Here is a 19,086-nt window from a genome sequence, read left to right as displayed (position 1 = left end):
ATCCAAATCTCTGCACAAAACCCCTGTGTTCTGTGTCACCTGGCTAAGGTTAGCACCAGGTTTCACAATGTTTGTGACCTCGTATTCTACACTTATCTTTTCCCATAGTGTCTGGCCTACATCTTCCCTTGACTGCCAACTCACAATATGACTTTTTCCTTTCTACTTGGCTTTCCTATGGACCTATTTTGCTCAAAAACTGGTTGAGGCTCTTCTCTATTTCAAGTAACAGGTCAAACTGATAACAGGAATATGAAATATGATAGCCAATGTTTACTCCTTCTATATATTACTTGTTACCTTTTCCCAGGGCCCACTGTCGCTTTTCCCGAGAATGCAAACACCCCAAATTATTCACTGAATGTAAGTTTTAGATCGCAGAATACACAAAACAAATGAAACTAAAAAAAGCATGATTTTTTAACTACAATATTAAAAGTGAAAATTATGAAAAGCTCTGTAAAATCAAATGATGGAAATGCCAGGTAGGAATATCAACACTGTAGGAAAGACAGATAGCTACTTACCATAAGGAGCACAAATTAATTTTGCAGCCAGGCACAGTTAAAAGCTTTCAGTCGAGATGCTTGAGTTGGCGATTGTAGGTGCATGAGGTGTGCTTGCTAGTTTGTATGAATGGTGTGCGTGTTTCTCATTTGTTGATGAATGCTGTGGCCAAAAGCTTTATGTAAGTGTCTTTTAATTGTGCCTGTCAACTTAATGTGTGCTCCTTATGGTAAGTAGCAATCTGTCTTTTCCTACTTTGTTGAAAAGCATTGTAAGGTATCCAAAACATAGCATTCCACACTGTTAGTGGTGTCAGAGTGCTTAGACAATGCAAACCAACAACCACAACTGGCTACTGCCAAGGTGTGAGGAGTCCAACCCTAAGATTTTATACGTATTTTTTATATGCATACTTGATAATTGTATTTGTAGCATAATACATTAACATCATACCGTATTATTTTTCACTTTCTAAGTAAGTTACAGATGAAAATGGATTGGAGTGGTGTCACATTCCTTAGATTTACTTCAAATAAGTTAGCTCCATCTATGTAAGATATAGATGAAAATGGAATCAAGTGGAATCACATTCCTTAGGTCTACTTCAAATAAGTTAGCTGGCAGTTGCTAAGGGTATTTGTAAGCAATGAAAAAAAGCCAGATAGGGTAATTGTACACAAGCAACATAACTTACACAGTATTTTTGTGTTTTTTACATGGTTATAGATCCCAGAGGATATCCTCATACGGGATTTGCAGAAAATGGGTTACTTGTCTATATTAGCACGAATGTCATGTCTTAGACAGATCCCATAAGCAATAAACAAAATGTTGAGAATAATGGCTGTTAATTTTATTAAAGCCTCAGACTCCTAGAAATAAAGACATATTATGTTATTAGTATATGTTAAAACGTTCACCGAAAAAGCATGTACCAGTAACACTTGTGAGCTAAAGGTTTTTGTTAAACAATTTCAAGCTTATGAGTAGTTATCAAACGGTCTCTCGTAAATACAAAGAAAATTTAAATAGCCTCACCAATATGTGTGGATAAATACTAAATAATCGACGCCTATTTTCTTTTCTAGCCAATGATATGGATACATCAGTTTCACGAGAATATTTTATCAGTTGAGGGTTCATACTCTGCTCCAGCCCTTTTAGTGTACCATACATTTGAACTGGTTGTGGAGAAGGAGGCTGAGCATTATTTGCTGCAACAAAATAAACATTTACTGATTTAAGTTTCTTTCTACAGTAACAGTACAATTTTTCAGTAATAGCTGTGACACATGATAAGGCTTCTTAAATATGACAAACCACAGTATATGGCACACATCAACAGGTAAGAAACATACTTCATGTCAAAGAACTTTACCAGAAAATGGTGCAACAATGTGTAAAACTAGCCATTTCATGAAATACTGTAAACAATATTTGATGGACCATATGTACATGATTGAGTACTGGGTGACAAAAAGAGGATGTAAGTGGTATGCGTGAAAATGTATTATGTCATGTAGTGTTTTATTAGTTTACAGACTCACTTGCTGGCTTCCAAAAAAACACTATTTATGTTGGATAAAATAAAGTTAAAAATTTTCCCCAATACCTTAAGATATAACTCAAGACATAAAAACACCACAATCATGAACACAAGGATGAATATATCCATCGCATTATAGATGTGAGAGAATTTCAAAGTCTGGGCACAAATGATAATTAACTGACATAAACAAATAAATTAAATATGGATGACAGATGAAGATAGCAAGCAAATAAAAGACTACAAGATATAAGGGAAGATGGAACTAAAGAAAGTTAGATATGTGGCAAAGGCGCACCCATGCAAGAGCCAAAGCATTGAGAATGTTTTCTAAATAATTTGAAGAAATATGAACACAGAGGGAAGCTAACTAACATTGGTAAGTACCTTCCACAATCCTAAATGGGCTCAGTCACATAATAAAAATAAAACAGAATAAACATACAGTATAAGAATTTACTTCATTTTACAAGTCTTAATAATGGGTGAGGAAAGAGGCAGGCACTAGCCATGGTCTATTAGTGGGAACCAGCCTCGGATTCTCCTGAAATAATTTGGGAAAACCACTGAAGCAAAAATCAGGGTAGCTGGATCAGGTGAACAAGCCAGAAGCCCCCTACAGTTAATCCAAAAAATTACCAATTTACTATTTCAGAGGCTTGTACTTTTTATATCAAGTGTCACGATGCATTTCAATGGTCATGCCATCTTCATCAAGTGGATTATGCTATTTTTAAATTGAAAAAACTACTTGTGGCATACACATATTCCATCTACGTGGCAAACAGTATTATGGAAGGAAGGTTATGTTTCATCTTGCACTGGTGAAGTGATAATCTGAATTATTGAAAAGGGTTGTAGACATTTCTATCTGTATGTAGAAGCTGTATTACTGTGTATATGGAATAATACTTCTATAGTGCACCACATGGGTGTTGTCTCTACAAATTTCAAACTCTAATTTTTGCAAGTGTTACACTGAAAAATAAAAACTATAACAAAGGCTCTGGGCATTGGCGAGAGATACATCAAAGACAGTGAGACATATTACTATTTGGGAATTCTTAGTTCTAAGTAACAATACAATAGCATGGAATTAATGATTTAATCATTTCTGTTTTAAAACAAAAATGAAACTGTGATTAAAATCAGTGACAAGGATTTTCAGATTTTGACAGTTTTATATTACTGAATCATATACCTCAAAATAATTAAAAGCATTATTCCTTTGCAAATTACAAGTAGAAGTGTACTACATAAACACTGTTTACAGTTTGCAGATATATTTGAGAAAACTATGAACAGGTTGGTTGAGATGGATTGAATTTTTTCCTTTAGCCATTTTGGTCCAATCTTCTTGCTGTGTACAAATATATCAGGCTCTTCATACAGGCTCATCTTATGGTCTTATTTAATTTATGCAGTATTTGCAAGTTACTATTTATGTTTTCATATTTGTGTCTTGTGTATTTGATGTGTCCTTTTAACTGGACATTTAAGTTATGTCCAGTTGTCCTTTATATGGAACAAGACATTTAATATGAACGAACACCAATATATATAATATGATCTCAGCATTGCTCTCAATACTGTGGGGTAAGCTGTGGCATAACTTATTGTTAGTGGAAAAGCTGTTACAATACTGTAATAGTTAAAGGTGTAGGCAATTTTTCTCAAAAAATGTTTCATAAATACAGGATACCTACAGTGGGCATTTTATTTGGTTTATTATTATTTTTCTATTTTCTTCACCTTTCTTTCGCACTTCATCGGATAAACTGTCTATAAGTGAAGGGAGTCAGCCATCATCTGCAGCTATTTGTGCAATGGTTCCCATTTCTCTGTGTTGTTTTTCATCACTTAGTGGAGTTTTTGTTTCCTTTGTGTATCACTGATCTATATGCTGCTACCATATGAGAACTGGGCTGGTATGAAGAGTGATGTGTACTATGAAAACGTACAGCAAGTGTGTCTTCCAGTTATGTCCTCCAGTTATGAAGTAAATATGGCTTTTACATATAGTCAGAAATGTTTATAAAACCTTCCAATTCTTTTAACTGGCATTACTGTTTTTTCACGACTGCAAGACAATATGTAACCTTCTTCCCAAATCGCTGTCTGCCAAATAGATAAGACACATGCATGTCACAAGTAAATTCCATGATCTATAATAATTAATTTCATGTGGCTCAATGGCCTGGTGCAAGTATTTCTATTGGATGCCACTACGGCTACTTGAGTGTCCCTAACCCACACCAGTTATCCAACCGGGGAAACCAGTCATCCAGTTTAACATGGAATCTGAACCACATGCTGTTTCTGCCGTAAAAAGTCTTAATCCACATGAAGATAATGGCATAACTATTGATAAGTGCAGTGGTGTCTAATATTGAATTAAAATAAAAGTGACTGAAGGAGTACACTTATAATTTTTTTTTGTGCAAGCCAGAATCCTCTTTACATAAACAGCTTCTGTGTGTTCCAATACATTACAACTGTAACACAAACAAATAAGCCTTAAGTAACAACAACAATTTAGCCTAATGTACTCATATGTGAACACTATGGCTTTGCTACATTAATTGCAATGAAATTCATTCCCATAAGAGAATTAAACCAATCTTAAGTACTCTTGCAGTGAACAGAAGGTGTCTGCCACAAAAACTTGTGGTTTGTCACAAACAAGCTCTGGGCAGTAGTTAAGGGTGTGCTCACAATGTGAAGATCAAGGCTGTCTTGTTTCCATTGATTGGATGCTGCTGTTCATTAAACTTGTGTTCACAGCAAAAAACCTCATAAGCAAATACTTAACGAATCCTTGGCTTGCTAATAAAGGCCTGTACAAGCTTTGTGAATTAAAACTGAGTACGGCCAAAACAGCTCGTCTTATGCTAAAAATATTCTTTCTCTCTGGACTGAGTTGCTCCAGTCCTTGTCATGTCAAGGGATGAAATTATGTGAAACAGAAAAGTTCCTATGTATCGCTGGTACTGATGATGGACAACATTCTAAATGTTAAGGCAGATGTGTGTGTTCCCCTTCCACAGGACATCCTGAATAAGTGCCTTCACTGAGGGCTTGCTATCCGCCTTCAGTCCCAAAAATATATGCCTTCTGTTTCAATAACTGTGTAACAATGGTAAAAAAGATAAATGTTAGTGTGAATATGGAACTGTGCTTAAGAAATGGAATATATTCTGTTTTGGCATAGTTAATAATCAGTCTACTAGTTGTGAACCAAGAGTGTTTCTTTCCAGCATATAATTTGCTATATTATTCAGCCAATGAACTGAAAAAACAGCTATACACCTGTCCACTAGGGCTGAAGGCAAATCATTAAGTATATCACAAAAGCAGTAGTTCTGGTATGGAACACTGCTGAACATCCCATGTTACAATATCACAGTCAGATGTTCCTGACAACCATGAACTAATTTGCTCTGTTTCACAAAAAAAAAAAAAAAAAAAAGTCTCATTCTTCTTGCTATATCACGTTAGAGCACAATCTTACATTTTCAGTGATTGCCTTCACCGCTCTCATCAGGAACAACCGACTGACATTACTGCTGCTAAATGTAAATCCTTTAGGAGTAAAGGAGACCACTCACTAAAAGCAGAAGGGTTATCAACCAGCACAAAAAAGACTGAAAACTTGCTAGCTTTTGAAGTAAATCATTTCTCCAGTAAGTTAGAGAGAACACACACACACACACACACACACACACACACACACACCTACCCCTACATAGTATCTACTGGCTGCACAATTCCAGGAGTGCAGTGTGGTATGTGGACTGGCGTGGGGTGGAGGTTGTGTCAGGTAATATGGTAAAGGGAGAAAAGAGGTGGGAAGCAAGAAGACAGTTTGTGGGTGGGTAGCAAGCGGCTTGAGGGGAGGCAGCTGGTTTGCTAGCTAGAATTGAGGGAAGGAGGGACAGCAGACGCACTGGCCAGGCATGTGATGCACGAGTGTTACAGCTGACGAGGAATAGTGCACAATGAATGTGATGGGGAGTGATGAATTGGGAGGAGGTGATAAAACTGTGGAAGGGGAAACTGTTGGGTACAAGGCTTGGTGACAGTCGGTTAAAAGAGAATGAGGCTACGATGGTTCCAGGAGCAAAGGATGTGTTGCAAGGACAGCCCCCATCTGCATAGTTCAGAAAAGCAGGTAGCTGAGGGATTGATCCAGATGACTTAAGGTTGTGGAGTAGCCACTGAAATTGAGTATGTTATGTTCAGCTGTATGACGTGCCACCGGGTGGTCTATTTTGTTCTTGGCCACATTTTGGCAATTGCTGTTCATTCTGGCAGCCAACTGGCTGATTATCATACTAACATAAAAGCTGTGCTGTGACCGCTCAGTTGGTATATGACATGGCTGGTTTCACTAATAGCCTGGCCTCTTATGGATTAGAATAATCCTGTGACAGGGATACAATCTCCGTGGCAAGGGGTGTGCATGGTGAGGTGCATAGCGATGGACTGGGATGTTGTGCAAGCTGGGTGGGTGACAGAGCACTAATTCAGGAGAGGTCAGAAGGATCTTTAGTAGGATGTCCCTCATTTCAGGACACAATTATAGATAATCAAAGCCCTGATGAAGGATATGGTTCAGATGTTTCAGTCCAGGGCGATACTCAGTGACGAAGGGGCAATCTTTTGCAGATGATTCTTGGGGGTGGTGTGTGTGTGTGTGTGTGTGTGTGTGTGTGTGTTTGTGTGTGTGTGTGAGAGAGAGAGAGAGAGAGAGAGAGAGAGAGAGAGAGAGAGAGGTTAGGGCACAGGAAATGTGTCTGCACACTAGGTTTGGCAGGTAATGCCTGTCTGTGAAAGCCCTCATGAGATCTTCAGCATATTGGGCAAGGGAATTCTTGTCACTACAGATACACTGTCTACTGGTGCTCAAGCTGTATGTGATCGATTTTTTGGTGCGGAGGGGACGACAGCTGTCAAAATGGGGGGGACACATCACAGACGGAGGTCAATGTCCAATGCTGGCACAAGCAAGACCATGTGAAGCAGGTGGGCGAGAAAGTGCTGAGGTTGTGAAGGAATGAGGATAGGGTGTATTGCTTGTGAGTCCAGATTATGAAGATATCACAATGAACCTCAACCAGACACACTATTTGGGAGTTTGGGAGGCTAGGAAGGCTCCCTCTACATGGCCCATGAAAATGTTGGTTAGGAGAGTGCCCATGGTTGTGCCACACATTTGTTTATATATCTTCTACTCAAAACAAGAAGTAGTTATGCATCATGATACAGTTGGTAAGGTGTATGAGGAAAGTGGTAGTGGGTTTGTAATCTAAACATTGGGAAAGGTAGTATTCGACAGCGGAAAGGCCATGGGCATGAGGGATGTTGGTGCATAGGAAGGTGACATTAACAGCGATGAGTAGGGACCTAGGAGGTAAAGGGGTGGGACTGGTAGAGTGTCGATGAAGGAAGTGGTCAGTATCTTTGATGTGAGAGGCTAGGTTTTGCCAACTGCTTGGATATGTTGCTAAGAAAAGCAGAAATTCAGTATGAGCACAATAATAGCTATAATGGAGCATCCAGGATTGCTGGGTTTACATACTTTTGGGGAGCATGTAGACGGTGCATATGTGGGGTGTCAGAGAGAGGAGGAGGATGGATCTGGAGGGAGAGATTCTGGGATAGGCAAATGGATTTGTGTAGGGACTGAATGTTATGTTGGACATCTGAGTGGGAGCATTATGGCAGAGCTTTTACGTAGAGGAGTCAGCTGACAGAAGCCACCCCTCCCTCTCACATTCCTAGCCAGCAAACACTCGCTGCCCCCTCCAAGCAGCTAGCTATCTACCTCAAAGCTCTCTTTCTGTCTCCCACCTTTTTCTTCCGCTACCCAATCCATCTGACACAACCCCAACCTCTCCCTAGTCCACCTGCTGAATTTCACTCCTGGGATTGTGCATTCAGTCAGAACTATGTAGGGGCACAAGTGTGCATATCCGTGTGTGTGTGTGTGTGTGTGTGTGTGTGTGTGTGTGTGTGTGTGTGTGTGTGTGTGTTTTCTAGATGAAGAGAGGATTACCCACAAAATCCTAAAATATTTACGTTCTACCAGAACTTTCCTGCTATAATTATAACTGCTGTTGAGAGAGCTTTATATAACAAATAACTGGTCTGTTATAGAATAACTTACATCAACATGATATCATGTTGCCAGAGATACAGTCCACATCTGCGATGTTAGTGGCACTGTGACTTCCACTGGAATGTGAATAATTCAGCAAATTTTTCCGTCATCTTTTAATGTTGAGAGCTGGCTTCCCTGCATGATTAAGATCATTTCCACAATCCCAATTAACATACTATCACTCTTTCGAACTCTGTAGCCTCCTTGATGATGGAGTCCCACTAGCTTGATTCATGAACTTGATTTTCATTCTATTAAATATAAGTTATATTTATTTGAGAAGCAAAGTTGCTACTCACCATATAGTGGAGATGCTGAGTCATGATAGGCACAACAAAAAGATTCACACAATTATAGCTTTCGGCCATGGAGGCTTTTGTCAGCAGTAGACACACATACACACACACACGTGCACACACACGCATGCACACACACACAAACGCAAACACAACTTGCACACACATCTGCAGTCTCAGAGAACTGAAACCACACTGGCAGATTTTTCTAAATTACAATTTTTAATGGGCCATGGTGTGTTCCACACAACATTAAGAAATTGTATGGATTGACCAGTCAATATGTCATTGAACTGGCAGCATCTCTTTTATCTCGTTTTCAGTAAGAAAATAGGTATTATGCCTTTTCTGCCAAGTACCCTACCTATTTTGGTACGTGTAACCTCAAAAAAAGGGAAGGGGCTACATTCACTGAGTTGCTTGTATCCCAGCCAAATATCACAATCACATAAGTCATGCAATCATAGGCCAACAGCAGTTACATCAGTCAGCTGTTTCTGGTGAAGCTGATGGAGATTACTACTGAAAGCTTAAGTTTTTACTATAAGTGGCAAGGAGACGAAGAAAATTTTATAAAAGCCTGTTGCCATGAGATACTTCATTCTCACTCTGTAATAGGTGAGTGGCAAGGCTGGGTCCAAGGCCATTTGAACAGCTTCTGTGACATGAGGCAGAAAAGAAATGCATGTCATGTTCAGGAACGATATCGCAACACGCAAAACCCAAACTTCAATAAAATCAACTGAGTATCTTGCGAAGAAAAGATAAACACACACACACACACACACACACACACACACACACACACACACACACACACACACACACACACACACACACACCTGCTGTCCAAAAGCTTTATTTGTGAGAGTCTTTTAATTGTGCCTATCTGCAACTCAGCATCTTCACTACAAGGTGAGTAGCAACTTTCCTTCTCATAACACAGATTAAAATAATTTACACTGATTCCTAGCTTCCAAGATTCCTCAGTTGTAAACAATGGTTTAAGAGCACCCTTTTCCCGTCGAAAAATCAAGGGGGAAGAAGTTCTGTTGTAGATCAAGGAAAGGGGCTAGTACGAGTTTTTCACTCCGGTGAAACCCCTACTTTATGTTTTCGTGTGGTCCAGACTTCAAAACTGCAAAATTGTGGAAAACATTAAACTCCCCAAAATATTAGAAAAAATGTATGTAATTGGCATATACGATTACAAATCGTAGTCTTCAGCAACAAATTGTATAAAATCTGTATAAGCGAAGGAAATTAAATGCAAAATACAAAGTATATACAATAGTTTGTGGTAATGAATTTCGTCAGTTCTTAAAACATCACGGATGTACAACAGCAAGTAAAAACTCATCAAAAAATTGAAACTGGTCCTTGGTACAAGGTAATCAAGTTATTTGCCGACATGCTATGACCACAAATTATATGTCAAAACATGTATTTTTGAGACATCCTTCTTTTGTGTTCAACCAGAAGAAGCAAAAATTGATGGAAATTACGAATTAAACCAAAAACTGAAGTACAGTGTAAGGCACCAGAATCTATCATGTAGTGGTGCGTTTTCCTTCTGTAGCCAATGGCAGCCTTATTGGATCAAGTATACTTCAAGCCAAATACACACTTAGCTTTAAACAAGTCTGCGACTACTTAATGTGGACACCATTTGGAAACATCTTTCGAAACACAGAAACCTCTGCCCACAGAAGTGTCCTTACAGATCAAAAGAATCAATGTTTCAGGCCAGCTACCACATGTCACTGCTTTATGGCGCAAGTGTATGTTTATATGTCACATTGTGTCATTTGTTTTATACAGTTGTTAGATGCTCTGGGGGAGAAAAAAAAGTGCAGTGGATGAGGCAGAAGACTGTGAAATTGTTATCGTCATACCACATTGACAACTCCTTGTGGAACATAAGAATCAAGCAGTACAAGAACAGTAAAACAAGATGCACTGCAGAAAACTGCTGCTAGAACTGCTGGCAGAATACCAAGGAAGATTGCGTAGGAAAGAAAATAAATTCATCTGTAGCAGCTTGGTTCGAAATGAGAAATTAATACTTAAGGCTCTGGAATGAATCTTCTGTTGACAGAAAACTAAGATTAACAGCATGTCTAGTTGTAACTGCTTTCCTGAAATTTCTATCTTTTTTTAAAGAAATGGTGATACCATATTAGCCAGAAATTCACAACTGTTAGATGATATCCAAGTGAAATTACAGAAACTAGAGCTGTCTTCCATATTCAGTACCTATATGTAGGAAGTTTTTCCCACAAGTTGTTCTACAGTATGTTTTTGCTCACCAAAGACGACTGTATCCCAACCTACAAATTGATTTCATATAACTAATCCAGTTTATCAACCATTATCAACTACTATAAAAAACTTCATGAAAATAATACTGTACTTTTCACACCAATTACGAAATTCTTTGATAAACACAACCTTATTCTGTAAAACTACTAAACACTGAGAGATGCTTATAGCCTTCAGGTACAAATTACAGTTTCCTCATCTCTAAACATCACATGGCACATAATATGAAAACAATACAACAAATAGTGTTGCAAACAATGTGAATACACTGAGATATGTTTGCTGTCCGTGTGGACAGAAACAAAGGCAAGAAACAAAGTCGTAAAGAGATCAAAACAATGTAGGAAATAATGTTTCCAACAGAAATATGTTTTCAGTGGCAGTGTTGATGTGGCTTCACAGCACTTTTTACAGTGGTGATGTCACTAGCGGGCTTTCGACTATAGGCTTTGGAGAGTGCATGTTAACAACCCCTGTGTGAATTTCGATTATTCATTTCCTTTGTAGGGTGTGACATGTGTGTGTGCAGTATGCCATTTAAAAGCAATAGTGTATTCAAAGTAGCATATCACAAATATGTCGCATTATCATTAAATGTCGTTGATAAAGCATCTACTATGTAAGGCTACAAGAGATTTTATGATTACAAATGCACAACTCAAGATTCAGAGGAGGAAGCTGTAGCATAACGGCTAACGTCGTGGTTAGCTGAGTTTGAGTTTATAGGTTCGCAACTCGCTAGATGCCAATATTTTTTTCAACTTATCATTGTTACCACATTCATTATGATAATAATACAAGATGTTCTGCAATATTCATTGTTGTACAAATTTCTGTCTGGTTAGAGAATGAAGGATGAAATAGATATTTGTCTGTTTATTTCCAAATATGTGATGATTTCCGAGTGTGCAGTCATGCAAAAAACCTAAGAAGACTAATTACATTCATGCAAGAGAAATAACCAGCAATTAAATTCTTATTGTTCCTTGTCACAAATACTTCATTGTTTATTTCTTAATATGTGCTGATTCCTGAGTGTGACATTAGACAGGAACATAATAGGGCAGCTTAAATTGCAGCAAGTGAAACGATGAGTAATAAAATTCATATTCTTTCTTGTCACAAATATTTCTCAAGTTATACAACCACAAACACATTTCCCTAAAGAGTTCTTGCTACAACTGAGATTCTCTTGTCACTAACACATCCATAATCAACATCAATTTGACCTATAGCAACTAACGAATCGATAGCCTCGTTCCTGGTCACTTTCACAGTGCCATCATGTTACAATTATGTGAGTTCCTGCAAAAAGTAGTGTGAAACATACTGGATGCATCATTATTAAATGGCAAAGCTAAACGTTAAAAGTGATGTTGGCAATGCCACTCATGGATTACATCAGTATTTCCTCTATCATGTCTCCCTTATACGCCAGAAATATTCCCTTAACCCCACCGTCACCCATGGTGTGGACCTTCTGTCTTTTATACCACTTATAACTCATTCAGTCACTTCAAATGCCAATTGCAAGAAAACGGGGTAAAATCGAGCAAGAATGTAAAACTGAGTAAAGTTTACTATGTAAAAACAGGGAATTTTTTTTAGCACTGATATGGGCTTTTCAGAGGGACTACGAATTTATAGTGTAGAATCAGGAAAAACATAAAATCAGAGAACATAAAACCAAATTTCCACTGTAGTGGCATTACAGTACTGAAGAATGAAATTTTCACTCTGCAGCGGAGTGTGTGCTGATATGAAACTTCCTGGCAGATTAAAACTGTGATGCCAAGACTCGAACTCGAGACCTATACACTTGCCCGCGAAAGGCAAAGGTCCCGAGTTCGAGTGTTGGCCCGACACGTTTTAATCTACCAGGAAGTTTTATATCAGCGCACACTCCTCTGCAGAGTGAAAATTTCATTCTGGAAACATTCCCCAGGCTGTGGCTAAGCCATGTCTCTGCAATATCCTTTCTTCCAGGAGTGCTAGTTCTGCAAGGTTCACAGGACAGCTTCTGTGAAGTTTGGAAGGTAGGAGACAAGGTACTGGCGGAATTAAAGTAGTGAGGATGGGGCATGAGTCCTGCTTGGGTAGCTCAGTTGGTAGAGTACTTGGCCGCAAAAGGCAAAGGTCCCAAGTTTGAGTCTAAGTCTGGCACACAGTTTTAATCTGCCAGGAAGTTTCATATCAGTGCACACTCCGCTGCAGAGTGAAAATTTCACTCTGGAAACATTCCCCAGGGTGTGGCTAAGCCATGTCTCCGCAATATCCTTTCTTCCAGGAGTGTTAGTTCTGCAAGGTTCGCAGGAGAGCTTCTGCAAAGTCTGGAAGGTAGGAGACGAGATACTGGCAGAATTAAAGCAGTGAGGATGGGGCGTGAGTTCTGCTTGAGTAGCTCAGTTGGTAGAGCACATGCCCGCGAAAGGCAAAGGTCCGGAGTTCGAGTCTCGGTCGGGCACACAGTTCTAATCTGCCATGCAGTTTCATTACAGTATTGGTTCACCACTTGGCAAAAAATTATAAACATAAATTATGACTACATGGAACTTCCAGTATTTTATGGTTAAATATCTTTTCATACTACATTCATCTTTATAATATTTTCCAGTTACCACTCATGCTGTTATACCATACTGTTCAGAAACCTGTCAAAGAAATTAAAACAGTTTAATGACATATTCCATTGAATAAGATAATAATAATACCTCTCTCCAATGAGGCCGCTCGTTTTTCTTCCTGTATTTTTATCTGCTGAATGACAGCACTCAGCTTATTAATCCAGTCTTGCATTTCAGCCTCAGATTCTGCAGCAAGGGTAAATGATTTGTGACCAGCAGTCATGCGCAATTCAAAGGAAAACCGGCCTCGTTTAGTGTTCTGAAACATAATGCTTAATTTTTAAAAGAATTAATCATACTATTCATCTAAACAAATGCACACGAAAGAGATTTTTCAGACGTCAGAAGAAGGCTTGGCAAATCACACTTATTCAATATAACCTCTCACATAGCTTGTAAAGCAACACATATAAAAAAAGCAATGCAATGAGTTTTTAAAACTAAAATATTTTCTTTGTGTTGTGTATGACTCAAGCAGAAATAAAGAAAGAAGTTGCCCATCTTCTACGTAGCATAGCTTCACTCTTGCTAAATTTTGTGTGTCACATCGTTTATTTCACCATTTGCTTTTCCCATTTAATGCTTGTGTTTGTCTCTCAATCTTTAATTCTGACTGCAAAATTATCTACTTTAATTTAATTTTATCTGTACAATAGCTATTTTCTGCTTCTCTGTGATGTCTAAAGTAAAAACAAATGTTATTAGTGGAATTGCCAAATAAAGATGAAATAATAAATTATCTCATCGTAAATCACTGTAGAGGAGAAAAACTAAGCATAATACTCAATCAGAGATAGCAACAGGTGAAAAACATCATTGCATTTATGTTAGAGACATAGCTAAGAATGGTCTTTCACAATTAAACGTGTTAGAGAAGGGTTAGCACTTTTAATTCAGTGAAGTAATATTGTTTTTGGTAACTGGTTCCAATCTATCATAGAAATTACCCTCAGATCTAGTATTTAAAGAAACATTTTGTTCAGTTGTATACATTTAATGTTAAGCTGAGTAAAAAACATAGCTGATAACAAGCGATCAACTATCACAGATTGTAACAGTTAAATGGACCACACTGCAGCAAGCCAAGTACTTACTGTATGTGAACATGAAGATGTGCGTGGTTCACAGTTACATATTTACAGACATGAAGTCAGTTTCCAAACAGACTGGAGTTAGTGTAAGAGACACAGCAGCATGTTTATGGTTCAGTAGTCACCTGTGTGTGTCTTAAGTGTATGCAGTGATGAAGAGCAAAATTATGTTTCATGTTATAATTTATCTGGCACCAACTGTGTATAAATCAAAGAACATTGCACAATAGGGACCAAGCAATGCAGTTGTTAAGACAGTGACCTTATATTTAGGAGGATAGAGTTTGCTCTGTCATGCCATCCTGCTGTAGGTTTCCCATGGGTTTCCTAAATCATTTTAGGTATAATTTTTTTACTTCATCGGGGATTTTCAGTTTGTCAGTATTACAGTTTACCTTCTTTCGTAGCCTGTTGTCATTTTTTAATGGCAGTTTCTTTCCCCAAGACTAATTGCATCACAAAAGTGGTCCGAGCCACAGTTTGGTCCTCTACAGTTTCATAAAGCTGTAATTAATGTGTAGTGGTGTGCAATCACTAAAATATGGTCAATCTGATTGACTACTCCATTGACTGCACACTTCCAAGTACCCAAAAAGATCCTTTTGCGTGAGACACAGATACTTTTAATAGTCGTATTATTCCTTGCTGCAAATTGGCATAACAAGTCCCCAGTCTCACTGATTGCTTCATGCAGTGAATATTTTCCAGAAACTGCATACTGATGTTCATTCCTCTCTATTTTTGCCTTAAAATCTCCTATTACTAGCATCAAGTCAAATTTAGGTACAGCGCAGCATACTTTTTCCAAGTCTTCAGAGAACTGTTCTTTTATTAAATCCCCTTTTTGCTTCATTGGCAAATGTCCATTTACTATTGATATGTTCCTAAATTTCCCTCTTAGTTTGAGTCTGCACATCCTCCCACTTTACGAGTTCAATTTCTAATATGCTTTTCCTAACTTCCCAAGTTGTTATAAATCCTGTTCCGAATTGGCCTCTTTTTTCTTCTCGTCCACTATGTGCCAATGAGTACTCAAGTTTACCTCTGCCCATTTCCTTGCTGTCTTATTTCCTGTACCCCTATAACATCATACATAATTTTAAAATATCATTGACTATTTTTTTCATTTTTTCCAGGTCGAAGCATTGACCTCACATTCCATAATGCTACTGTCAGATCCTTAATCTGTTTACTTTGCCAGGGTCATGATAAATGTTTTCCATCCAGTTTCCAAGGTTTCTGTTGAATTTCCACAATATTCTTTTTTTATGGTATGGGGTTATTAGCCCCATGCCCAACCCCCAACCTGGAGGACGAGAATTTGTATCAGGTTTACTCTTCTATGGCTTCACTACACCTCCAGAGCCCTCCCTGCCCTATAATGTGGGACGCACTTCGTCTGTCTCCTCAGTCAAGACCAAACAGCCTTGAGTGACCCTGCCGGTAGCTATGCTACCGCTGGCACAGCTCTTAACTTTAACGAAGCATGCAAACCTTCTGCCCAGCAGTGAAGGTGCCTATTGTAAGGTGGGATTGAAAAAGGCATTAAAGAATCTGTAGAAGAAATAATAGGCATAAGAAGAAACAGAAGAACCCAGAAATGATTTGACAAAGACTGCCGGTCAGCAATAGGGGAAAAGAACAGGGCAAGAATAGAAGTGCTACAGAGAGAAACCAGAAGTAATGTGGAACAATACAGAGAAGTGAGGAGAAGAGCTAACAGACCGTGCAAGGGAAAGAAAAGAGTGTGTCCGAAGAAGAAATTTCAAAAGCTAGAAGATTTAAAGGAACAGAGTGAAATAAGAAAGTTCTATTATATTGCAGGCAAAATAAAGAGCGAACTCCAGCCAAAAATAATGGCATGCTCCAGCACAGATGAGAAAATGATAAGGGAGGATGAACAGGCAGTGGCAAGATGGGCAGATATTTCAAAGAAACACCAAATACCAGCCTACAAGACAAAGAGACAGCTGCACAGGAGGAAATATTGGAACTGGAAGTAGACAATGATGCCAATGAGGTAAGAGAGCCAACACTACAAGAGATCTCCAGACTGTGTACAAGAGAAAAAACAATCGAGCCCCTGTGGAAGACAGCATAATCCCTGAATTAATAAAAACTGGTGGAGAGGCTGTAATAAAGGAACTGCGCACATTAATAACTGATAACAGGAACTATGTCAGACACTTGGAAAACTGGAATAATAAACCCCATTTAAAAGAAAGGGGATAGAACAGCATGTGGAAACTACAGAAGTATAACACTCCTAAGCACAGCTTATAAGATCTTCAAAATTATATTAAACGAAAGGATACCGAAGTGCACAGAAGCTATATAAGGGGAATATCAGTGTAGCTTTTGACAAAAAGAGGAACAACTGATCAAATATTTGTGATAAGACAAATGATAGAAATGTTATATGAATATGATATAGATCTGCATTTCCTATTCATCGACTCAAACAAGCCTTTGACAGCATAAACCAGCAAGAACTATACACAGCAATGAAAGAAGATGCCATATGTGCTAAACTAATAAAATTAATCGGAATGACAATGACAGAGACAAGAGCAAAAATAAAGGTCTTTAGCAGGACAAGTGAAGGCTTTACTTTAATAAAGGCATAAAGCAAGGTGAGAGTCTCTCCACTGACCTATTAAATATACCCCTGTATACTCTAGTAAATAAAATCAACAGAAGAGGTGCCACATTTATGAAAACTAGCCAGATATGTGCATATGTTGATGACACTGCTATAGTAGGAAGAAATATCAGTGCACTCCAAGTAATATATCTGGCAAAGGAAACAGGAGCATTAAAAATTGGCCTCATAGTAAAAGAAAACAAAACAAAATATATGGTCATGTCACAATCTGAGGCCAGAACTGCTAAAGACCTAAACATCAATGGCAAATGATACAAGCAGGAAACAAGCAGGAAACAGAGCTTACTTCGCAAATATGCAACTTTTCAGAAATAGCCTCATTACAAGAAAAACAAAACTACTAATATATAACTCCATAGTCCACCCAGTTATCACATATGGGTCAGAGGTATGGACATTGACAGAGATGACAAAAATCCACTACGAGCCTTTGAGCAGAAAATACTACGCAAAATCTATGGTGCAATATGGAAGTAAGAAGACTGGAGAACATGCTACAGTGCCAAATTACAAGTATTAATACAAGGTAGGGACATAATAAAATTCATGAAATCACAAAGAATATGATGGTTAGTACAAGTGGAAAGAATGGCAAGAGGACAGAATTGCAAAGAAAATGATGAAAGGTATGATCCACTCAGCTAGATGAAATCGGAGACTTAGAAAAAGATGGATTGACAACATAATAGCAGATCTCACAAGCTTAGGAGTTCAGAAATGGAAAAGAGCAGCAAAAAACCAAGAAATGTGGAGGAAAATCATTGAAGAAGTCAAGGCTCACCAAGGGTTGTAGCGCTAACAAAGAAGAAGAATTTTAGGCAAATGCCAGGATGGCTCCTTCATCAAGGCCATGGTCGACCACTTGTCCCATCCTCATCAAAGCATACTTACATTGTTTCTACTATGTTACAATGACAAAACTCATTGTTAAGGTGGTTCCTGGATGAATAAATAAATACAGTGTTGAACAAGAATAACTACCGTATTTACTCGAATATAAGCCGCACTTTTTTCCGGTTTTTGTAATCCAAAAAACCGCCTGCGGCTTAGAATTGAGTGCAAAGTAAGCGGAAGTTCTGAAAAATGTTGGTAGGTGCCGCCAGAATTAACTTCTGCCGTCAAAAATGTGTAGCGCTACACAGTCTTGCTTTGCAGGCACGAAGATACATACTGGCGCCAAAACCTCTGCGTCAGTATAAAAAAATAAATAAATAAAAAGGTGGAAGATGAGCTTTTTTCTCCGCCCCGAGTTTCGACCAATGCATTTTCATACATTATCCAACGAAGTAAATACAAATTCCGTATTGTTCATCTTCGAATGTAGCAGCATTTCAATGTACTACGAAAATCCGACCGGCAAGACTGTTTGTTATTTTTGTCAATATGGCTAACTCTATGTTCTGAATTTTTTCCTACCCGTGAGAAGAGATGGTTACTAATAGGAACTTTTATGAATTGTGAATCACATGCAGTATTCTCTTCACCATAAGAATAATACGAATATAAACATTTTGCAATGTATTCTTTCGTGTTTGCTGCTATCCCATTTAAATCCTATCTGCCTAATAAACTACGAAACTAGAGTGAGACAACAGCAAACGCGGAAGAATATACACATCATGTCATGTTTATATTCATATTATTCTTATGGCTAATAGTGATACAGTCAGAAATGAAGCACAGCAATTGACTAGATTTTTAAATCTAAGATGACTAAGTTCTGTGCAGAATGTAATGTACTAAACGGGGAAAAATTTTCGCGAAACTCTCGTTCAGAACATCTTCTATCATACGCAGTCTATTATTTGGTTCTTGTTGATCATTATCAAAGAAAGCAGCAGTGTAAGTAACAACAAATAGCAGTCTCTTGCC

General features: G+C 38.2%; 1 protein-coding gene across 1 annotated transcript in view; it reads right to left on the bottom strand.

Moving 5' to 3' along the window:
- The window catches only part of LOC126191417 (dedicator of cytokinesis protein 9), a 374,795-nt gene that overhangs the window by 269,553 nt on the left and 86,156 nt on the right, over nt 1-19,086 (bottom strand). Inside the window, exons 7-8 of the mRNA XM_049932289.1 lie at nt 13,546-13,717; nt 1,546-1,721 (exon numbers count right to left, since the gene is read on the bottom strand). Coding sequence (XP_049788246.1) covers nt 1,546-1,721; nt 13,546-13,717 — 348 coding nt within the window. The remainder of the gene's footprint in view (nt 1-1,545; nt 1,722-13,545; nt 13,718-19,086) is intronic.

The sequence above is a fragment of the Schistocerca cancellata genome, chromosome 6 (assembly GCF_023864275.1).
Source record: "Schistocerca cancellata isolate TAMUIC-IGC-003103 chromosome 6, iqSchCanc2.1, whole genome shotgun sequence".
Lineage (NCBI taxonomy): Eukaryota > Metazoa > Arthropoda > Insecta > Orthoptera > Acrididae > Schistocerca > Schistocerca cancellata.
The sequence above is the reverse complement of the archived record's forward strand: the minus strand, read 5'-3'. Positions and strand labels throughout refer to the sequence as shown.